At 51.4% G+C, this 23553-nt stretch overlaps 1 protein-coding gene across 1 annotated transcript in view; it reads left to right on the top strand.

Annotated features, from left to right (window-relative positions):
- LASP1 (LIM and SH3 protein 1) overlaps positions 1-23553 on the top strand; it is a 41568-nt gene that overhangs the window by 10828 nt on the left and 7187 nt on the right. Inside the window, exons 3-4 of the mRNA XM_013957491.2 lie at positions 11111-11195; positions 20969-21076. Coding sequence (XP_013812945.2) covers positions 11111-11195; positions 20969-21076 — 193 coding nt within the window. The remainder of the gene's footprint in view (positions 1-11110; positions 11196-20968; positions 21077-23553) is intronic.

Below are 23553 nucleotides of genomic sequence, written 5' to 3'. Positions count from 1 at the left end.
GCCTACTACATTAATGGAGTGATCCTTCCAAGTTTCTTTTTTTTTTTTTTTTTTTTGGAGGGGGGGTGAGGGGGCAGGAAGGGAAAGAGGAACAACTGTGTTGCTGGGATGGAGTCCAGGTGTTTATCTGATGTTTTATTTGTGCTGAGTTTCTGGATGAGAATAACTGTCTTTCTGTCTCCATGTACATGCTTTGCATACTGTGGTGCTCTGAACAGACACTGCTCTTTGTCTTGGTGTAAATGAAAGCTGGCCTTCCCATATGTTGTTGTGGGGTGGAGGACCCCCAACACACAGCTTTGAGGAGAGATGGAGGAGCTAGGGAATACGCGATACTTCTGTTTTACCTCTGGTGATGTTTGGGGAAAAGTTTCCTGATCTCCTCTCTGGAGGAGAGGAGATGCAACGTGTGGAAAAGCTTTCCAGAGTAATGTGTGATTTAATGGTTGGAAGGCTGCAAGGGCTGGGAGAGCCTCTTTGGGGTGGAGCATCTGTTCCCTGAAGTGTTTGGGAATGACTTACTCCAAGTGCTGCCTGTACACCCAGACTTCATGGAGAGACCTCATGCAGTTCATGTGACTGCTTGAAGCTTTCAAAGCAGCTTATAGAAATCCAGAATCCTTCTCTAGGGTTCTGCTACCCTCCATCCACCCCATCTTCTGGTATTATCTGCTCTGTGTGACTGGTTTCTGCCTGCTGTTAGCAGTAGGCACCATTGAAGTCCAGTGTCTGGAATGGAAACTTTGCATCACAAGCACTATTTACTGGGCAAAGATAACCTGCCTTGCCCACTTTACCCCCTCATCAAAGCAATCCAGATGGCTTGCGGAGCAATGAAGTGCAAAGGCAAGCCTAGTCTGATCAGTGTTCAGTGCCCTTGTCCTTTCTTGATTCATGTTGCTGCCAAGCAGTTTAAATCAATTATACCCCGTATACACAATGCAAAGCACTTATAGATAAAGCCTGTGCAGAACTAGGGGGCATGAGGGGAAATCTCACTGTTACTCTCTCTCTGCTACCTGTTCCCCAAGCTTGCCCTGTATTTGCGTGCTGCTCCCTCACATTAGCCCAAGGCATTCTGCACCCCTCTGCCCACCTGGCAAATGTGGGCTGTGCCAAGCCCCTCCTGGACTTAGGAGAACGTGTGTTCCTGCTTTGCTAGCTCTGTAGCTCAATCTGGTATAACTCAGACTATCTATAGATGTTGTCCTTAATTATCATGCACCATAGTTCAGCTCTCTTCTGCCAGTGCTGTTGCTAGTCATTGCCCTGAAAGGTGGTGCAAGGACTTGGTCTGGTTCTGCAGCTAGGTTTTCTTAGCCTGTGCATTGACCTCACTGAGGGGGCAGACTTATAAATAAATGTTGACTTTCCTAAACTTGCTTATCCATGCCTGGAGCCAAAAAAACTTGTGGAAAAACCCAGCTCCATTGCGGTGCCCATGTTCCTGTAAGTAACCTCAGGTTCTGGGTAGGGGCTATCAATCTTAGCTCTTGTCCTGGCCCTGGCTGGAGCTGAGGCATGTCCCTGTGAAGGGAGGGCTGGACAGGCCCAGCTCTGTACTGGGGTTGAGTTGTGGGGGGGGAGCAAAGGGAACCGTGACAAACAGCTGTTTCCAGAAGTGACTTCTGACTTCACAGCTTGGCAGTCCCTGTTCTCCTGTGTTCACTTGAAATCCTTCCATTGTGGATTAAAGCAGGTTTTTGAAAACAAGCTGCTTTTTACTTAGGCAACATACTGCTCTGTAACACCCTCTGGTAACTGCTGGCAAAGCCTTTGGGAAAGGGGGTGAGCCACATGCTGCCTGTTTTCAGTGAGAGTGGAGCTGGCTGAATCAAATACTGCTCCCTGTTGCTGTCCTACATTGAACACTGAGGTGCTAAGACACTGAGGAGAACCATGCTAGAGCTGCTGAGGGGTTTTGCTTCCCTCCAAAGCATTGCGGGATTTCTGCCCAAAGTCACTTGGGGAACTCTGTAGCAAAACACTCCTGCTTCCTCCAGTCCTGTGTTTGCCTGTCACTAATATGCTGGGTGGGCAATAGGGGAGTCCTTGTGAGAAAATGTCCTACAAAGTTGTGCTCTGAGTTACTTTATTCCAATGCAAGTAGGCTGTGAACAGATGCTTGGAGAAGGCAGCAGCTGCACACATGGAGAGCTGGACCAGCCATCTTGGCAGCCTCTCCCTGAAAATGCTGGGAGGAATTGAAATCTTTCTCTGCAGCCTGCTCTTTTACAGTAAGATGTTTGCAGGCCCTTTGCAAAGTGAAGCTGGTGCTGCTTTTATTATTAAAACAAGAATAGTTTATTTTTAAAACATGTCCCCGAGAATCAGCAACTCTTTGAAAAGCAGGATATGAACTTGTGAGTCTTCTGGCAAAGCAGAGTCTATTACTTCCTTTGTTTAACTCTTTTTTACCAAAGCCTTGAGACAGCTGTGCAAAGGTGACTCACCTCCTGGAGGTGCAAGATACGGCCCGGATGGGGAAGGGACTGTATATTTGCATCAATAGTACTGCTGAAGTCTGCCGAAGTACTTGCTTAAAGTGTCCTGTTACATGAATGCAAACATTATGGAGCTAGAGGTGATTCTTCTAAAAACTCAGTCATATCACCTGTGATCTACAGCACCCGCAATCCTTTCCCTAGGAACAGATACTCATGTTGAAGAGACTGAGTCTGGGTCCCATGGCTAACAGACCTGCTGCTCAAGTTAGCTTTTTAGAGAGCCACATGGACCTTGCTGTGCTCTTTATTGCAGAAGTTTAATTATGGCTTCCTAGCTTGTGAGAAACCACAAGGGCAGGAATGGTCCAAGCACTGTCACTTAACTTGGCTTGGCTGGCGGGGGGGGAAAAGGGTAACGCTTCCTCTGCGGGGAGGCAGCTCTCAGCAAATGTCCCTTTTAGGGCAGGACTGGGAAGTGATGGGGTGAGTGCTCCAAGAGATCCATGTTGGTCTAGAGTTCAAATCAGCAGGGCGCATCCTCTCCACTACTGCCCTGGGTCTGGGGAGGTGAAAATGCTACTTGGATGTCTTCTGACTTGCAGGTCACCAGGAAACCGGGCCTGAGAGGCTGATGAAGGGCTGTTTCTGACCAGTGCAGGGGAAGCAGGGATTCTATATTTGGATTCTAACATCAGGTTCAAAAGCAGCTTTGTATCTTAGACTTGCCTTTGATCTTGCTGCTTTTTCTCATGACTGTTAAGTAAATTCAGCAAACTCTTTCTCCAGTGGCTGTGGGAGGATTTCCATAATGACACTAGGGGAAATAGTAAAACTAGCTAGGGAAAGGCTGTCGAATGCACGCAGCAAACAGAATGTTATCCCATGGCAATTGTAGGATTTGCTATTAACAATGGGGTTAAATTTCAGGTGGCCTGGAGTTAAAGTACTCTGATAACTCCTAAGACAGGAGCTAGACAGAATCAATCTGGCCCGAGAAGACTTGATTGACCTGATTTAACAGCATAACAAAAAATGCCTTGTCTCTCGCTGCTGTAGCTGAACCAGCACAGCACTCGCTGGAATATATTGCCAAAGGCTTGTACCTAGAATCTCACTGCGGGCCATAGAGCTTCTCTCTTGTTTCTTCTGAGGAGGAGCTGTGCACGTAGGGTTTTTGTGGTTTTTTGGAGGTGGAGAACAGCCGCCTTCTCTGTAGATGACACCTGCTGTGTTAGAGGCATTGCTATAACTTAAAAAAAAAAAAAAAAAAAAAAGGGGGAGGGGAAGGGGGGTTGGAGAAAGTGCTCTGGGCTGCTTGTCTCCAGTGAGGCAGATGCCAGAGGAGTCCTGCCGGAGGCTGAGGCTGTCTTCTGCCGGAGCCTGGGGCAAGGCAGGCACCCTCTGAAAAGTGGGGTTGTCTCTCTGCCAGTGTTGCGCTCCTGTCCTTTTTAGCTGATTATCTGAATACTTTTGTGGTGTATGAAGGCTAGGCGAGCTTTTCTTAATATCTCTTCTGATGGGTGTAATCATCCTGGATCCTATGGAGCCGCAGATTAAATTATTTCTCTATTACTCCTGAGCGAGGATGCAAGACTGGCGAGAGAAGACGCTGCCTTGAGTGTTGCAGCTTTGCTTTGTCACGTGTCCCCCTGCCCCACGTACCCGCATGCCATTTTGCTTAATCTGACGGCAGCCCCCTGTGGCGGAGGATTGGGCGGGGGGAGGCATATCCCATTTGTCTGATTCGTTAAACTCTAATCAGGCATAGGATGGATGCCAGCGGTGACTGCTATAAGGGACCTGAAGTGTGAGGCAAATCCACTGGCCGTCTGTCGGCACCACCCCGGAGACCAGCATGGCAGGCTCCTCTCAATCAGTAGCTCTGCGTTGTTAAAATAATCTGCGTCTGCCTCGCTGATAAAGCTGCCGTGGAGACACGGAGGGCGTGACGAGCTGGGAGGTCTCAGCGTGTGCTCACCCCTGCTGCTGTATCTGGTCTCTGGATCCCTCCTGCTTCCCAACCTTGTAATTACCTGCTCAGCTGCTGTAAGAGTGTCGCCAATGCCGTGGAGCACCAGGCAGATTGCAAGATGTCGGCCTGCTCCGCGTGGCCGAAACTTGGCTCCTTTCCCGCTTCATCCCTCCAGCGTACCTGTACCCTTGGGCAGGGAAAACGTGGTGCTTCTCCTGCCAAATGGAAGCAGTGTGTTTTGATCCTGAGCTGCTGTGATATCAGTCAGCAGTAGCAACCAGGAGCACCCCCTCACAGGTAGCTTGAATGGGTGTTTTGCCCGACTCCCATTTGTTCGCGAAAGGTTAATATTTTTGTCTGAATAGCTATTACTTAGCAGCAGACTTTACACAAATGTCACATCTAAGGGTGCGTGGGACTAATTATTTCCTTTCAGTTTGTCAGAAGAATGATTGTTTGAAACGGCTTCCCCCTGTTTGTCTTCTCAGCTGCTTGGGTCTAAAGCCTGGAGCGTTGTGTTTTTTTGTTTTGGGTTTTTTTCGTTCTAGTGTGTGTGGTGCTGGGAGTGGACCTGCTAACAGTGGCCTAATCGGAGCTTGGATCAACTCTTGCAGCGTGGTCTCTCCTGCAGCTGCTGGCAGGATGCCTCTTCCTTCGAGGACTTTGGGCTGAGAGTGCAGTGCTTAATGGAAGCTGCAGTGTTGCGCTGGGTATTACTGGCATGGTAGGCACCAAACTTCTTGCTGCTTCCTATTTTTGAAAGCCCTCTCGTGCCTTCCACTCCAGTCCTGTTAGTGAAGATGACTGTTCCGTAATTGCACAGTTAGATTTGGCATGTGTTGCTCATGCTTCTGAAAGAGAAGCAGGTTGGGTGAAAAACCCTCCCCCTTCTCTGCTTCCCTAGCCAAGGCCTATTTATGGTGAAGCTGGGGGGAGGGCAGCAAGGACCCATAGCTCTGTTCCTTTCTCGGCTCCTCTTGGTTTTTTAACTCCAAGAAGAGGGAGAATTTTTGAGTTTATTCCTCCACCATGAGACCACCCCATGCAAGGAGGGAAGGATCCGTCTTCGCTATAAATCCCACAGGTGCTGAGGGGGAGAGCAGACGCGTCGTTCCCACGCACATGCTGCCTTGTGCGCTCTCACCGAACCCAAGGCAATTCACTCGGTGCTTTCTCATTAAGATTTAATTTATTGCTGACTATTACTGTGGCTGATTCTCATGCATATGAGATGACTTTCCCTCTAGTGTGTTCCAGGGATATGGGTGTCTGTGTTTATACTGGCTGAGCAGTGGGAAGCACTGACTTCTGCAAGTGAGGGGACTCTGTCACCACTCCTAAATCAGGAACTGCTGCTCTTAAATACCCAAAGGACTGAAATGCCTTTTCCTTATCAGGCAAACCTCATGAGCTTCACTTCAGAGAAAAGTGATATCTACTCCCAGGGTAAAAGGTTCAACTTGTGTTTTTCTTTGTATGAAGATCTGTGCCCTACAACTGGCTTTTCAGTTTCACGTGTGGGCTCAGATGTGCCTCTAACCAACACTCTGTTCCACGTAAGTCCAGTGTTGCAGAAAGTAAGGAAAGCCCTGCCCTGGGAACGGGAGATACTGAGGTGGTGCCCAACACAGCCTCTCTTGCTTTCTGGTCTTCCCCCAGGATGCAGCAGGGTAGTTGTAATGAGAATATGCGATCCTCATCCCCCACGGGGCTGGGGGGGACCCTTGCGTGTCCCCTGCATGGAGGAGGAATGGCTCCATGAGTCTGGAGCAGGCTAAGGGGGAACACGGCTCCACGGGGAGGGATCACCCCTGTGCTCTGTATTGCACCTTGGTTTTCATCCCTTCCAGCGACTGAGGCTGCTGCTTGGGTCTCCGTCTTTCCTGCATTAACATGCCCAGAGCATTGGATGCGGTTGCCATGGTAACCTAATGATGAGGCTTTCAGCACCAGCGGATAGTACGGAGCTCGTGGGCCGTGACTGAACCGTAAATGCAGCTCTGTGTCTCACCGGTGTGCACAACTTAAAAAATGCATTTACGCTTCACAGGAGCCATATGTCTTACTGTGCTGCAGTGGCTTTCCTTCCCAGCCTGGAATCTGTGTACAGGCCTTTCACGTTTGAAGGGAAGAGGCTTTTAAAATTGGGATTTGCTGTAGAAGCTGCTGCTGAGTAGCAGGGAAAGCCTTTTGGAGTTGCAGAGACTCAGGGCAATGCTGATGACGCTGTCCCTGCCCGATGACATGGGAGGAGAGTCTAGAGCTGTGCTTCCTGGCCTAAATGCAGGCCTGGGACTGATCTGTGTAGCTTCTTGTTTTCAAGACCTGATCTTCCAAATGGAGAATTAGCGATCTGGGAGGGTGTTTGGGTTCTTAACTCCATTTGTACTTAAAAAGTGGCTTTGTTTTCATTGACCTTGGTATGAGTCAGGCAGTGACTTCCAAGAAACTCGGGAAAGGGCTCTAGCATGTGAATGGTAATGGGTAAAACGAGAGACCAAGTCTGACTGTCTTCTCCTGCCCGTTAGCTGAGGTAGTGAATTTACTGGATTAGCACTACTGCTAACTAAGCCCCAACTCCCTCAGCAGCAGCCTAATAGCAATTTATTTTGGCCAAAAATGCATGCTTACCACTCACTGTGTTTACTCCCAACTCCGCACAGCCGATACCAGTCTTCGCTGTTCCCATTGCAGCAGTGTGGCCTGTCCCTTCGGAACTGGGAAGGAGTCGTCCCTGGGAACTGCCGAGATGCAGCAATGCTCTGAACAAGGGCTCTCTGCAGAAAAGCTGTTAAATGTAACCTCCTTTAATACATACTGCACTGGCACTACTGATGCTTATCAGCTACTAGGGAGTATTTCTGTCATCTTTGTGCCATAGTCTACGGTCTGCTTCCCTTGATCCTGTCCCTTCAAGGTATGAAGCAGTTAGGTGTATTAAGTACAGAGACTAGTGCAGCTGTGGCAGCCTTTATGTGCGAGATCTGTGCTAACCCAAGGCTGACCTGAGCCAGTGTAACTTAGAGAGCCCCCTCCTTTTTCAACCTCCCCGGCTGTTCATGCCTGTGCTAGCAGCAGGCAGCAGCTGGTGTGGATTTGGTCCCAAGGTGTCTTATGCTGATTTGCTTCTTCTGAAGTGTCACTGGTGCAGCTTCACAGCAGTGGCAGTAGCAGAGCTTTTGCCAAAGTTTTCAGCAGAGAGGTAGGTCTGCTCTGGGCAAGGCTGGATAACGCCCATCGCATTAGCTACTGGGAGAGCAGAAAACACGGCTAAAATGTTGAGAGCTCCGTTTCCATGTGAGCACTTCAATAAGTGGCAAAAGCACACCCAGTGCGCTGCGGTGTCTGTTCTTGGTGAGCCCAAGGCCCTCTTGGAGAGCTGGGTTTATCATTTTAGGAGTCTTAATGCAGAAGTCGCTCTGCAGCAAGCCACAGGCTGGCAGTAGCTTGAAGTACATGCCTTGATGTAACCTGGTGTGAAGCCTTTACGTAGTGATGCCCAGAAGCTCCTGGCGGGGGGAATGGGGCCTGAACATGCAGTACACATCCCCTCTAATCAGGTTAATCTAAACAGAGATTAAACAATCTCCTTGAAGTGACTGGTGATCTGTTGTGCTCTAAAACTGGTTCTTGTCCCTTTCGATCTTCCCTGTTGCTGGGCGTTTGTGGGGGCCTGTGGAAGGTTAAACAGGAGCAGGCTTGTTGGGTCTGGATACGGCTGCATCCTCTGTGCTCCTCCATGCGCTGGTGACGGATGAGGGCCGGCTGGGATCTCATGGCTGGTACCTGTCAGGTGCTGGCAGGGGGCTGCGGTGGGCAGATTATTTCCCAGCCCTTGGGGTTCAGGGATCCTGGTGTTAACTCGTATCCCCTAAAGCAGTGGGCAGCTGGGTTAGTGGTGACAGGACGGGTCCTGTTTGACATCAGCTGCTGCCAAGAGTGGGAGCAGGGAGCGCATCGCCCTTTCTTGGGCGGCTGGCCGGAGGGAAGGTGTTCCCCTCTCGGTGCGCACCGCAGGCCTGGTGGGGAGCAGGCGGCAAGCTGTTGCTTGTCTCTTCCCCTTGTTGCAGACCCCATCTGCACTGCTTGGTTTGGGGATGTGTGGGGGGTGGGTTCCCTCTATTTTTTCTGAGATGCTGAGAAGACTATTTTTATTCTTGAGTTTCCTGCATTGCTGCTTTACTGAGGTGTGTGCTGCTCTTGCAGGTCTGTGGGTCGTGTACGTTTTGCTTTCCTGCTCTGACAGCACTGCTGTAAGGCAGCAGCTTTCAGCTAGCCTCCTCCATATGCAGCTGGTGTTCTGCTAATTTATCATCATTTGACCACATTTTGGTTAGCCTTGGGCAGAGGTGCTAATGCTGATTCTGTGAGTAGATAATTGCTGGTGCTCCAGCACACAAGCTCCCAAAGCACAGCCCGAGGGCTTCCTAAGACCCACAAATCATTTTATGTGGTCTGTAAAGGGGCAGTAACTGCAGCTATCCTGTAGTTTGTTATGTAGCCCTCAAGCGAGAGCATGGCTCAGCCACCAGTTGGACTACATTGAGTGAGGTATGGGAATCTGCCGCAGAGTTTGGGTTATAGGCCTGACTAGACAGAGCCTTTCACCTCCCTGAAACCAGGATCAGTATCGTGAGGAAAAGCCTTCAGATTCTAAAGAGCAAGTTAAACCTCCCAGTTCCTCTTCTGGGAGGAGCTGCAGTCTGCTCCCTGGGTCTGTTTTCAGTGCGCTGGTTAGACCTGGTGACCTCTTTTTAAGAGCTGTTACAGTGGGAGGAGAGTCTGGTTGCCCTGGCTTTTCAAGAGAATTTATCCAACCTGAAAGTGAAACTGGGCTGCACCACGAAGCGCTGCGCTGCTGTGCCCTGGAGCAGCTGCCTTGGTGCATCGTGTGCTGCGAGTTGGAAAGCCTGTTTCACAGGCTGGTCTTCTCCTGGGCTCTCGCAGCTCTCTTCATTCAAAGCATAAGATGTGAGCCAGGGATGATGCTGTGTCTGTGCCTCCAACCTACTCTCATGCTAGACAGTAACTTTCCTAAAATCCTGCAATGTCCATTCCCACTGCTGAATTTGGGAGTCCTGCTTCAATTCTTGCAGATGAGAAACCTCTGATGCTTTCTGAAGGCAGTTCCCCCCCTTGCTCATTTGCTTTCTGTCATCTCAGTTATAAACCCTAAAGGTCGCAGTGGGATGTATTCAGTTTCTCTGCTATCCCATGAGAATGGTTAACACCAGTTTGGTGTCAAATTTCTTCTCCAGGCATTTCTCAGGGAGCTTTGTGCACAGAGGAGTTTGCCTCTACCGTGGTCGGTGGTGAGGCAGTCTGGAAACATTCCTCTTCTAAACCATTTCCTCAACACCCCTTGTAATGCTCCAGATGCAGGGACAGGGTGAGTGCCCAGACCGGATTTGCCCATTGGGAGAGTGTCCTCAGCAATGCAGGACGTAGCCAACCCCTGAGTGAAGGATCAACGGAGGTACCTGAGTGGCGGTGAAGCGTTGTGCATTTGAGACTGACCGTGCTGCTGCTTGGCAGCGTGAGAGAGTCTAGTTGTGAACTGCATAACGGTCTGGTCAAGCCCAGCTGAAGATGTTTGCATGCTGAACCTCCAGAGTCATGGCAGGGATTTGCTGCTTGCTATTCTCCATTTCTTCTGGGCATCTGGAGGCTGGAAGGGCCATGCGAAGCTTGGCTGTCTGCTTAGGGGCCTGTAGTAGCCTCCATTGTCTCCGGCTTTAGAATTAGATATTTGCTTTCTGCCAGTACTTGAGTTCTTCTGACTGCTGATTTGTGTCGTCCATAGCAAAGGCTGCATGCACTTTTCAGAAACTGCTACATGGCACTTCAGAATAATAGCTGCTGGGCTTGCAGCCAGACCACAATGGAGTTCTCTTGCTTTGTGTAGCACTCCCATTTTAGGCATGTCCTAAGGATTCGCTAAACACGTATTGAACTCGTATAGATAAGTAGTACAGCCTGTGCCCCCAAGATGGGCACTGGTGTGCTGACACAGCTTATGCCAGGATCATGAGATTCTGCAGTACTAATAAATCATAACGTGAGGACTGTGTGGCTGTAACTTTGGTAGAAAAAGCAAGTAAAATCACCCCACTCCCCTCTGACCCTTCACAACTGAAGCAGTGAAGCAGAGGCAAAGTTAATGTAAACCAGAGCTATGTAGCATTTACTTGGGGTAATGTTATCCCGTGGGGGGGACTGTTTAATCCAGAATTGAAGATGTGTTGGGCTCTTTCCAGAAATCAGTCGGGCACAAACCTGAAATGGCCTTGTCCTCTGGAAAAGCAAAACTCTGCTTTCCCTTTTTTTCCCCCTGATAAAACTGCTAATGAAGTTTAGCTTAAGTTAATATATGAGACTGTGAACTGTAGAACCCAGGGAGCAATGTGCATCTGCTCTGGAAGGTGATAATTTCCAGGTGAGAGTGCACAGTGAGACACACTGTCATCCCAAATGGCTACTGCTAAATCTGCAAGTGTTGAAGTTTCTGTAGCTCCGGTTCTGTTACCGCTGCTGAAGTTGATGTGGCTCTGCTCCGAACTGGGGCCAAAGCACTTGGCTCTCCCGGGACTTCTCTGGTTGTAGTTGACCGCAGTGTGAATGGGAGAGGGCAGTGAATGTAGCTGTTTCCCCTAGGAATGCCCATAACCGATGGTCTGTCTTCTCCTTGCAGACACTACCCGAAGCAGTCCTTCACCATGGTGGCAGATACTCCCGAGAACCTGCGTCTAAAGCAGCAGAGTGAGCTTCAGAGCCAGGTAAGCATGTAGATCGCTCTTTGCCCTAGGTCACTGTACTTTGCCCCATTGCACTGCGTTCTTCTGTGCTCTGATGCTTTCTTAAGGCCCTTGTTCTGAAGAGGGAGAGGCAGGTTTGGGGTGTGGATCCTTCTCGGATTTCATGCATCTGAACTGTGCTTGCTGTTCCATTCATCCATGGCTGCTATGACTTCTTGGAAGCAAGAGGTGTCCAGCAAGCAGTCTGCCTTTCCCCGTCATGCATGTTTTGTGACAGTGTATCTTTCACCTGCTGAGATCCAGCAACACAAACTGCCTCATCTGGACAGGGAGTTACTCCATAGGCAAGTATTTCAAGTAAACCCAAATCCTGCAGGGCTTGAAAGCTGTGGGAAGCAGAAATAAACAGATAGGAGGGATAACTGGCACAGTTAAAAATTCTTTTTTTCTCTAGTGGGAAGAGAAGAGCCTGTTTGAGAAGGGTGTTGTCCAGATGTGTCCCATTCTATACCCTTAAGGTGTCCCTGGATCAGCAAAAGTTCCCAGCTTTGAGGCACAGCTTTGAGCTGGGTTCTCACACTGATAACTTCTGATGATACAGTAGGAACTCGACCCTTTTTGGCAGGATAAGGAACAATCTCCATTTTCCTTCCACTCTCACTCCAAGATGCTGAAGACTTACAGAAGTTGGGAAGTGCAAATGATGCTTTTTGCAGAAAAACAGCTGGAAGGGCAAGGTTTGGTAGCTTTGGTGGCTGACCCTTCATGTGACTTCAGTCTGCCAAGAATTGGCATTCTTTGGGCATGGCCGAGCCCGAAGGTTAGGGCTGCGTTGGAGCGTCTGAGACAAGGCCCTGAACTGTTCTGTCCTAAGCTTTGATGTTGTAGAACTGCAGACGTGTGCTCAGAATACTCTGCACTGGAAGAAAATGCATCCAGGGGCAATTTTGGCTTGAGTCACAGTCTCTCAGGAGAACACAGGATGTGGCAACTGTTCTGGGAATCTATTTAATCTTTTTTTTTTCCCTTTGATGAAAAGGGGCAAAATGACTGCCTGGAGTGTTGTCAGCAGGGCGTGCTGGCTTAGCTCAGCATTGTAACAGTGTTGGTCCTTAGAAGATCTGAGCAGAGGGTGCACAGCACAGGATTTGCCTTAGTGATGTTTTCAGGGTGAGCAGTCATCTTTCGGGATCAGTGCATTCCTCTCCCTGCTGTGCTATGAAGGATAGAGTGACCTTCCTTTCTTCTCTTCCTGTTAGCCTGAAAGTGCCAGGAGCTAAAAAGCTGCTTGCTGAGGAATGTTTCCTGCTGGAGGAGGAGGGGGAAACTTAGGACCCTCACTCACCTGTTAAAAGATAGAGCTGGGGGTGCCCACACAGCCAGCATCAAGTTTTGAAACCTCTGCTTTTGTAAGGTCTCTTCCTCAGAGCAAGTTGCCCAACAGCTCCCTGGCTTGCATAAATGCAGCTTGGCTCGAGCAGAGTTAGAGCTCAGCCTGGGGCTTGCTTTGTGTTTCGTAGAGCCGTTAAGGGGACACAGTTGCTTTTCCATGGTAACAATCAAGATAATGCTGCACCAAGTGCTCTGGAGTCTCCAGCACTGTGTTCACAATGAATTCAGGCTCTTCATTAGTCCTTTCCTATTAGAGGAGACCCTGGGGAGGGAGTGTGCTGGGGCTGTACTCTGCGCTGCCCAGGCTTTTCTGTAGCTCGTTGGGACTCTCTCAGCTCCTTATGGTGTGTGTTGTGCAGGAAGCAGTTGGGAGCAAATGCTGTATGACAGCTGTCTTGCAGGAGGTGACATCTTTATTCTTTTTGGGCCTGTGCCTCCTAAAAATATCCCCTTTGCCTGGTTGAGGAGGGGCTGACACAGCTACCATAAACATGAAGTTGGTCTTGCCTGATCTAGCAAATGCAGCTACTCCGCTCTGGGCTGCAAAGACCTCATCCATGCAAGCCTGTGCCGCACTGCCTCAGTGCATCCTGCCAAAGCTGGCTGGGGTCTCTGCTTCCTCCCATAGCGTCGTGTTCTCCGTTTGTGTGGTCTGCCAGGGCCTCTAGCGCTGCACAGAGCTGCCCAGTCTGCAGGACCTGGCCCTTCACCCATCTAGGTGAGGTGCTGCAAGATACAGCCTGCCACCAAGGGGGACAGAGCCCTTCTTGCCACTGTGCCAAATGCAAGGTGCCTCTTGGCTTTAAGTTGTTTAAAAGCCAGGTCCTAGATTTTGTCACTAAACTTCAAATTCTAGCAGAATCTCTGCCCCTTGGAGAGAAGCAGCCCTGCCCAGCTCCGTGAAGTCTCAGACCTTCACAAGAGCAATGCTGTGGCTTAGATAGGGGGGGTTTCCACAGCTGAGGCTTCTTTCTCCAAGGTTCAGAGTTTCCCAAACTTCCATATTGCTGCGTGGTCTGGTGCTGTTGCCTGCTGTCCTCCAGCCGGAGGAAGCTGCGTTCTGTGACACTGCCTAGAGCTGTAAAACTGAGTAACGCTGGCACGAGCTGCAGTCCGGAATTGGTGTCGTCTTCCTTCCCCTTTGACAGTGAAGCTGGGTGGCATGACGGGAGCCCTGCTGTGTGCCAGCTTGCAGGTGTACTGCCTGTTTATGCTGACCGGGCTGGGCTCCAGGATACTTGTTTCCCTTCTGTCCAGGAGTTTGGTGCAATGGCTTTATTCATCCCGCTTCCCTCCTAATCGAACGCCCCCGCAGCGTCTTGCTGAGACCCAGACATCTGCCCGACTGGAACAGCTGCCCAGGAACAGAAGAGGTTAAAGGGACAGTGCCCCAGGCAACTGAGCTCTGGGAAGAGCTCCTAATGGAGCAGCATCCCCTTCTGCATTAAAAAGCAGAAAGACCCTGTGTAGAGGAGGGAGCAGGGAGCGGTGAGGGAGCTGAATTGGGCGGAAGCTGCCAGACTGAAATGCCCATAGTCCTCCAGGGAGGACAGATCCTAAACACACTTTAGATAAGATCTTAATTTCTCTCTGCCTTTGTTCTGCCTACAAAGGGAGTCTCCTATTTTCCACCAAACATTCATATTTCTTGAAGCACTTTAGCTAAAATGCAGCTGTTCTGTGCTCTGTTTTATTGACAATCCCTTCTTAGTAATTGCAGGAGCTATGCAACCCCTTCAGGACTGGAGTAGGTCACTTCCAGTCCTCCTAGAGCAGGCAGAAGAATTCAGTCTTGCAAATTAACTGGATAAACTTGAGCTGCTAGCTGAAATGGGAAAGCTCGTCAAAGAGGGCTTGCTGGCTCTGCTTTGCTATGATGACAGCTTAGTAGGAGTGCTTTTGTACCAAAGTTTGCCAGTTCAAATGCTATCTGAAAAGTGCATCCTGGCCAACACTACTGTGACAGGCAGAGCTCTGCACATAGATTTAGTCACACAATTGCTTGTGGAGTGAGATCAGGATTGTGTGAACAGTCACATCTTACCTTCAGGCTAGCATTTGCCAGCCAAACTCGGCCATGGCTCAGTCTTTGGTCCTTGTTGTGAAGCTTCCTGGAGTGCACGTCCCCCTGGGAGAAGCTGTGGCTGGGAACAGCTGGGAGCCATGTTAGGAAAAGGGAAAATGGTGAGTCCATCTCCTCTGGTTAGGAAAGCTGCAAGGAATTTCCAGCTGGTGGTGAGGGTCATTCCCTGATAGCGGGAGGTGATGCTCCAGACAAAAGCAGCCAACAGCTCTGCCCCTTTCCAGGCCCTTTCCTCTGCAGCAGGAGTCTTGTAGGCCTGGAGAGCTGCAGTACTTGTGACCCTGAGAAGGTTGATCCTATGTTCCCTCCTGCCAAAAATACACTCTGTCCCCCTTGGTGTGACTGGAAAAGCCGCTTGTTTACCAGAGTCACTGTTTGGGGCTGTGCTGTGAGCAGGGAGGTGGAGGGTGATGATGGAGGAGCTGTTTCATGCTACTCTTGATGTCCTCCTCTATTTATGTTTACTGAGAAGGCGTCTTTTGTTCCGGTCACTGACAGAAGCTGGATAATAATCTCTTGTGCAGCTAAATAAGTCTCCAAAGTGACAGCTTTTACGCCTGCAGCCCTCTCTTACAGCCCACGTGTGGCAACAAAATTGCAGGGTTCCTATCCTGTGGCTGCTTTTTCGAACTTTTAAAAATAGTATCTTTGGACATAGCCTTTCCTGTCTGAGGGTGGAGGCTCCTGTGGCATGGGAGACAGGTAACTGTCTTGTGTCCTGAGCCTTGCCTTTCTGCAGCAATGCATCTGTCGCCTTGGGGAGCTGCTGTCAGCAAGATCAAAGATGTGGATGCAAGCGCTAGTTTAATATGCTTGAGCTGAGACCTGTTTAAGTGCTGTAATGCGTAAAGGGCAGTTCTTCTCTGGCTCCCTTTAGATAATGCACGGATGCATGAGTTGCCATTCTCATTCCCAGCACTGAGGAAACAATTCCTCTGAGGAAATTAATTCTGGATCCTGTATTATTCTTATGGGATGGGACCCTGGCAGACTAGGTGTGGATACAGGTTTGGGAAGCTCTCGGGAGAACAGATCTAACCCGGTGCTTCCTGGAAGCGTGGCCTAGCTGGCTGTCTGAACCCATAGGTGCACGGCTTGCTCTGCGAGCTGGTGATGGGCCGTTGCCTCTCTGCTCCTGTAAAGCTGAGTGATGCAGACAGTGCCAGGACCTGAAGGCTCGTTGATACAGCATGTAGGTGAAAGGCAACTATGAGCCAGAGTGACAGGAGCAAGTAAATGGGTGGGCAGGTATGGCAGGAGGGCAGGCAGAAGTGACAGTTCATCAGAGCCCCTTGCACGGCACCGAGCTGGTTCCCAGCTGCACCCTCCAGCCTTGGGGAAGCACAGTGGGACTTACTGAATTGCACATTTATCTCCCTTCTTACCATCCAAGCTCACCTGGACTCAAATTTCTGAGAGCACCAAAGGAGCAGGCAGGACCTAAGGAACGTGGCTGTGCTCGGCCGGGGCTGGGAGCAAGGGAAGGATTCGTGTCTCTTTAAAGGCTGCGGGCAGCCGGTGCTGATGAATGGGATTCCTCCCGTGGCGAGGCTGCCTGGGGGTCGCGGGTCACATCTCCCCACCCCTCCTTCCTCCCTGGTTCCCACCAGCGCGTTTTTGGCCTGCCTTTGTCCCCCCCCCTCCTCTCTCATGCTCGTAATAGCCTGGTGCCGAGCAGCGCATGGGAAAGCGCTGGCTGCCTGACTCCTGCCTGGCCTGGTGCAGGCAGCTCAGCCCAGCCTGCGCCTGGTGCCCATATAAGGGCAGGGAGAAGCTGAAAGGCGCCTTGTCTGAACGCTTCCTCCCTCCTTTCCGGCATCGTCGCTTAACCCTGGCGATCGCTGCAGCCCCGGAGGACCCGGCCTCTCTCCTGTGCAGAGCCCAGGCTTGCCAAAGCCAGGAAGGGCCGAGGTTCCTGTTGGATTGTGCTTCTGGCCTCCTCCCCTGGCTGGCCTGAGCCACGCTGAGCACAGGGTGACGGTGGCTGCGTGCCTGTCCCAGCCATCCTGCCCTGCCATTCTTCCTTCTTCCTCCCAGCATCGCTCCTGACACTTGTTCTCTGCTTTCTGTGGCCACGTGTGCTGTGGTTTCCTTGCTGTGACGGTGTGGTGTGACCCTGAGCTAGCTGGCAGTGCCAGTCGGAGCTGCCCTCGGGTACCGGGGTCCTCCTCTGTGACTCGGGTCAGGTCCCTACCTTGCAGCCAGGCATCCCTATACACAAGTGAATCTTCCGTGGTTTTAGGGCCAAATTCCTTTATCCCAAATATTGAAGGGGAAAAAAAAAAACAGGGAAGACAAATAGGGCTCCAAACAAGATTTAGAAGGGTAAAATATATTATGGAACTTATTATAGGAACCACTTAGCCTTGCAATTAGCTTCTCCCTTGATGATTCTTTGTTGCCGTTGTTTTTCCCTGGCCGTGGATTTCTCATGGCTAGTCAACTTTCTTGTATGTTTACTGCAGGCGTTGGCGCCTGGTGACCCCTCCTCAGGGCTGGCGGAGCAGAGGGCTGCAGGATAAATGCCGTTCTTCTGAGCGGCTTGTTGCCAGCACAATGGCAGGGACAGCATCCCACGCCCAGGCTGGAGAGATCTAAAGGAAAAAAGCCTTTATTAAAAGTAGAGCAGATAAAGGACAAATATAACTGCTGCTGGGCCCAGCTGCAGATGTAGTTGAGCTTGCTAAGGCTGGGGCTTTTCAGACTGGCTTGCAGGACTGACTCAGCCCCTCCTGATCCACTGTCTGAGTGTGCGTCATAGATTTTGTTGCAGCTTTGTTAACTTTTGGGTTCCTTGTGCCTAATGCTTAATGCCTCAGGGCTGCTCCTTCCTAATCAGTGATGCTCTTCAAGATCTATTTGTTACCCCAACCAGCAAAAGCCTTTCTCTCCATCATACTACTACAGACAGTCAGTGGCTTCTGCCTTGAAATTGGTGGCTTGTGATCCTCTCTGTGCTTTGGCATGTTGGTTGTGTTGCATCCTCCTAGAGTGCCCCCCTCCCCAACGAGGTTCATTAAGCTTTCTAATGTCACATTAGAGTTAGTCTGATGTGACTCATAGAGCATGTCTTACAGAGCATAAATTGCTTGGGCTTAAGACTAGGTTTCTGTGATACCAGCTACTATGCCATCACTGAGAAGAAGGTTAGGGGCTCTGATGTGCTTCTGAAGCTTGCGTTTCTCCTGGCTTGCAGGATAGCAACAGGCCCCCCGGGCAGAAAATGCCAAGCACAGCTCTGTCTGCCAGCAGAGCACTGAACTCTGTGATATCCGCACCCCGGTAACCTGCACAGCCAGCAGCGAGCTCTCCTGGGTGCCTCCTGATGCCCTTTGCAGAGCCGGTGTCCGGCTTCCCCTCCTGCTCCCAGCTGGAGCACCACGGCTCTGCTGGTGCCAGCGTGAGCGGCTCCCTCCCGCTCGCCTCCAGGCCTGGTGGACTGAGACCTTGGTCTCTGGGAGCAGGGCTGCAGCCAGTTTGCTCTTGGTTCGGAGTCTCGGGGTAATGATTAACCTGGAAATGGCCATTTGGCATGATACGATCTCTGGAGCAGACCAGAGGCTGTAGTGAAACAGAAGAAGCATCTGCGTCTCGGAGCTCGTTCCTGGGAGGTGTTTGCTAGCCCTGATGGAGGCGAGTGTATAGCAACATCTACTAACCACTGCAATTAGATGAAGCCCTGTCTACACCAGGCTTGTTAACTGAAACCTTTAAGACACGATGAACTGTTACCCTGCTTCTGCCTCCATTTGGTCCCTGACCCACCACAGCCACATTTTAGAGCCACCTAATGTGTGGGAAGGGCAGTTATCCCTCAGGAGTCATCCCTATCAGAGTCGCACGGTCCTGCCCGCTCTCCCAGCGTGTGCTAGCTAACGTCACGCTCTGGAGCTAGACAGGGCCACAGAAGAGCCCAGATGGCAGCAGAGGGGTCTCGTAGCTTCTTGGCTTCTTCAAAAGATATTAGAAAATGTTTGGCAGCCTTTCCTGAAAGGTGTTTCCAGGCCCAGCTGGATGTGCCGTCTGAATAGGACACAAATATGTGAGGCTTGAAGGAGTGTCTCTGTAGGAGTGTGTTGGGAAGAAATCAGTTCTATCCCTCCTCCCCCGCAGTGCTGCTGGTTCTCTGCCTCCAAGCTTTATCTTGGCATTGCACACGGGCGCAAGGCAGATCTGTAAGCAAGGCAGCGATCCTGCTTCGCTGCCGCTCACTCGCACGCACGCGGGAGAGTGGTTTTGTTGCAGAACGGCTGCCGCGCTCCTGCCTTGCCTCCCTCGGATCGCTCGCCCCGGCAGCCTGCTGTCCTTCCAGGAGGGTTTCTCAGCGCTGCGAGCGCGCAGCACGGTGGGGCAGGGGCTGCGACGTGCTTGCACCAACTCTTCCTTCGCATGACCAGCCCCGGCTTCCTGCGTGTACGTCTGGCAGGCTCCCGTGCGGCCGCGGGCTGGGAAGGGTTACAGGAAGCTGACTCTGCTGGCCAGACATACTGGTGTCTGGCCCCTGCTTAGATGAGCACTTCCCTGCTCCCGCCTGGGGAGCGGGAGGGAGTGACGTGTCCGCGCTCCCCTTGCTGCTCTTCCTGCGCTCCCGGCCCTCTCCTTAAAGGGAGGCTCCCGCTCCGGTTCTCCCACTGCCGCAGCCAGCGGCGGGGCCTGTAAGTGGGCAGTGGGAGCTGGAAGCGGGCAGCGAGGGGTGGCCGGACCGTGGCTCTCCCCCCGCCGTGCCCACAGCCCCCCAGCAGGCAGGAGGTGGTAAGCAGAGGGTCCACGTTATGGGCGCAGAGGGCTGTGGTGCCCTTGCACACTGCTCTGTCCGTGTCCAGAGGTTTGATTTGCGTGAGAGGCAGCGGTGACCTTTTCATTTCGGTGACGGTGTGCGACTGTCTGCAGTGCACAAGGCAGCTCAGTGGAGACGAATCCCAGGAAAGGGGAAGGACAGGTTTGCGTGCGTGTTTTCAGGCTGCCATAACTCCTGCAATGGACAGTCAGCTCCTTAGAGCCATCAGAGATTTGGACTTGTCATCGTTTGTCCCCAAACGAGTGTTTCTTCATTGTTTTACTTTAGGCTCAATGGGGTTTGTCTCCAGTCTCTCATATAGAAACCATGAATTTTCCATCTAGGTGCAAATGTGCTTTGGACCTGGTTTTCTTGCGACAGTCTGTGTGCTGTGGGCTCCCAAATTGCTTGGGCACTTCTGAAACTCCAGCTGCTGGTCGTCCACGTCGGGCCGTGCCTCTGCAGCAGCCATGCAGACTGTTCCCGGGGTGCCCCGAAAGGTGCAGGCCCAGATCCTCGCGGAGAGGGCGAGGAGGGCAGGTGTCTCTGACCCCGAGCTCTTGCCACGGCGTTTCTGTCACGCAGCGCTCTGCACGTGGGCTACGTGCATCTGCTCTCCCCTCCCGTGGAAACGGGGAATCTTTCTGGCTGCTCAGATCTGAAAGTCGGCAGAGCTGCTCTGTCAAGGCAGGCCAAAAAGCTGGTTTCAGTGTTTCCTTCCGTGTTGGAGTGATTGAGTCAGCATTTGGGTTGCAGCCCCTGCAGAGGCTGTCTGCTTCCGGGTGATTCTGGTGGGAGCAGTGTTCCCAGGCAAGGCGAGGTAGGACTGAAGGCACAGACCTAGTAGCACCCTGTGCCAAGACCAGGCCAGGAAGCAAATCTGGGTTGTGGCAGCTCAGCATGTTCAGGAGCTGTGTGCTGCTTTCCTTCCCACTCACAGTAGAGGTGGAAACCCAAGTCCTTGTCATTTAAAGCTATATATATATAGATATTAAAAAGAAAAATAAGACTTTTTGCTTCTGGGTGTGATGGGAAGAGAAGCTGATGTTGGTATCTATCTGGCAAACAGAAATGAGGATACCTGTGTTCTGCCTCCCTTCTTCCCCCACACTCTGACTTGGTTATGGCCTTCCTGGGTGCTTTCTGGGTCCTTTTTCCAGAGGAGGCTGAATGTCCCCTGATGTAGAAATGCTCTTGTATGGGTGTAGCTCATGAAAACCCTTGGGGCTCTCAAGCAGAGATTACTGCAGGTCAGCTGATCCATGGTATGTGCAGTGTGTGCACACTGGTGGCCCACAGGAAATTCAAAGTAAAACTGAGTTACCCCCACCCTACCGAAAGAGAAACAAGATCAGCAAATGCATAGGAAGTTGTTGGTGTGTTTCAGCTCTTAGCAATACCCCGCGTTACTATTACTGGATATGTTAGGGGGTCATGAAGAGCACGGGACAGGGTGAAGTTCTCTCTTGCCACATAGAGATGCTATGCATGCTGTTTTCCTCCCATGTTCAAATCTGTTTTTATCTTCTCGCTTGTATCCAGATTCGCTACAAGGAGGAGTTTGAGAAGAACAAGGGGAAAGGCTTCAGTGTGGTGGCTGACACCCCAGAGCTGCAGAGAATCAAAAAGACTCAGGATCAGATCAGCAATGTGAGTAGTTTCTAATCTCTGTGTGTGATATTGTGACCTTCCTCCTGCCGTGCTGCTGAAGAAGGCTGGGGGCTGCTCTGACTGCAAAATGAGGAACAAGGGCCAGTGCTCCGATAGCTGTTAACAAACAAACAAGGCTGCCTCGCCTTTAAAGCCTGGCAGGGTAATTCGCAAACATGTTCTCCCTGGGCACCTTGTGACCCTCTTTTTAGAGGTGTTGTGTCTGCAGCTAGACATCATGCATGTCTCCTGGGTCCTTCGTACTGTGAAGGCTAACAAATATAGCGTGTGAGGCTGCAACCAGATGCAAAGAGGTACTCGAGCCCTGAACTTCTTCCTAGGTGCTCAAATAAATGTTGATTGTGAGAAGCAAGAGCATAAACAAGAGGAAGTGGAGCGCCAGGGAATGGCGCTCAGTGGAGAAGGCGGATGTGGGCTGTGGGAGAGGGGAGGGTCCCATCTGCCACCTGTTGTGACTGTAGCCCACAAGGACGGTGGCTCCATGGGCTCTGGGCTCTCTGGGGAAGGCCCAGTGCTGCCTCCCTGTGAGGGCTGAGTGACTCCATCCTTGTTTCTCGCTGGCTTGTGTTTGTATGCGGCAACCCATCAGAAGGCACACCTCTTCCTCCTGTCCCTTGTGCAGCTGCAACCGTCCTCTGCCAGGATCCTCTTGCCTTGACCTCTCCTCTGACTTGTGCAAAGCAGTTTCCAACCATCCAGCTGCTGAGAGCATTTGCTGCAGCTGCTGCTGTTGTCAGTTTGTGCCTGGGCTCTGTGCAGTCCCCAGAGTCCCACCGCCTGCTGCCAGCAGCCCCTGAGAGTAGGACAGGCAGCGTCATCCGCTTCCCTACCTAGAGCCCTCATCTCTTGGTAGCTGCTGCCCTTGCTGCTCCTTGCAGGGAGCTACTGAAGTTCCCTCTTCCGAGCGCAGCTTCCCTCCCGTCAACATCCTGCTGCGGTGCTGATGTGGAGGGATTCCCAAGGGCCGTGCACAGCAGCATCTTTGTCCTCCCTTGACCTCCTGGAAGGAAACTGTCCTGTACCTGCAAGAGACCCAACTCTTCCTTTTCCAAAAATGATATAAAAACCGTGTCCAGGTTCGGTGGCAGCTGGCCTAGCAGTGTTTGCTTTATCCAGCAGCCTCTATTAATATCCAGATGCTGGTTAAAGGGATGCAGTGCACGAAGACATGGAGGTCTGTGCGTTGCCATGGTGAAAGAGGAGGATATGCACACTCGCATGTATAGCTGCTGCATCGGGTGTGTTGGACTTGGGGTAAAATCCCCTTCCCCAACCCAGCCCTAGACTCCCAGGCGTTGTGGCACAGGAGGCCTTCAGTAACCTGCCTCCAGCAGAACACAGAGGGTTAATTAACCTTTAGCTGCATGTGAAAGTCATGTGTATGTTCCTTATCTAACGCTCAGAAGCTGTTGCAAAACCTGGCCTAGCGGAAGACGGGACGGAGAAGACTGGTTTCTCACTGACCAATAAACACCCCCAGAGGCAAAGCTTTGCAAGAGAAATCTCTTAAGCTTCTAGTCAAACGGCTGCTGTGAGTTACTGTCCCTCTGTAGTGCCCTGAGCTGCTCTTGGTAGCTGAGCCCAGGACAGACTGTGCCCAGAGCAGTGCCCTGTGCGAGAAAAGCCCGATACCTTGACCCCGGCGCTCTGAGCGTCTCTATCTCAACCCTTTTCCAGCTGCTGTAATGCCCTGAGTGATGATGGCAGCCAAATAAGTCAGATCTTAATCTGTCTCCCCATACGGCAGGCTTTGAGCCCCTTCCCTGCAGCCCCAGGGAAAGCGGTGTTGCCCTTTGCCCCCTCTCTTAGGTGCTGCGCTGGCAGAGGCATGAACTAGAGTCTCTGCAGACTCGGTGAAGCGAGATGTGGCTGGAAGCTTGTCCTGAGAGAGAAAATGGAGCTTTTTGCATCCTCAACAGGAGCACCTCTACCCTGGGATCCCCTGTCTGCTTCCCAAAGGTGTCCAGGGCGGGGTGGATCTGAGCTTCTGGGAGTACAGAGGGAGGATTGTGCCTGTGCTATCAGTGGGAGTTAACATGTATACACAAACATGAAAATGCCCAGCAGGGTGGGAGGAGGTTGTTTATTCTCTTTTCGTCTGATCTTCTGGTGCGGTTCTCCACTCCGGCAAGCAGTGGTTTCTCCTTGGGGAGCTACAGGATGTTATCTGAACATCAAACCTCAGGGCAGCGAAGGCTCAGCCCTGTCCACGTGGGAGGTGGACCTGGCTGGAAGGTTTTCCCTGTGGACTGCCAGCTCAGACCCAACCGAAAAGCTGAAGATGAACGCAGCTTCCTGGGATGGTGCAGTCCTTTCCGTTTCCAGGGAGTGGGGCTGTGGTCATTGCGTTAAGGGAACCGCCTCTCCTTTTGGAAAGGCTGGTTGTGAAGGTTCCAGGTTTTAAATAACGCAGCAGAGAGGTGAGACACGAAGGGAGCCGCTGAGCAAAACCGGGG

The sequence above is a fragment of the Apteryx mantelli genome, chromosome 28 (assembly GCF_036417845.1).
Source record: "Apteryx mantelli isolate bAptMan1 chromosome 28, bAptMan1.hap1, whole genome shotgun sequence".
Classification (NCBI taxonomy): Eukaryota; Metazoa; Chordata; class Aves; order Apterygiformes; family Apterygidae; genus Apteryx; species Apteryx mantelli.
Note: the sequence above shows the minus strand (reverse complement) of the source record. Positions and strands in the feature narration are given on the sequence as shown.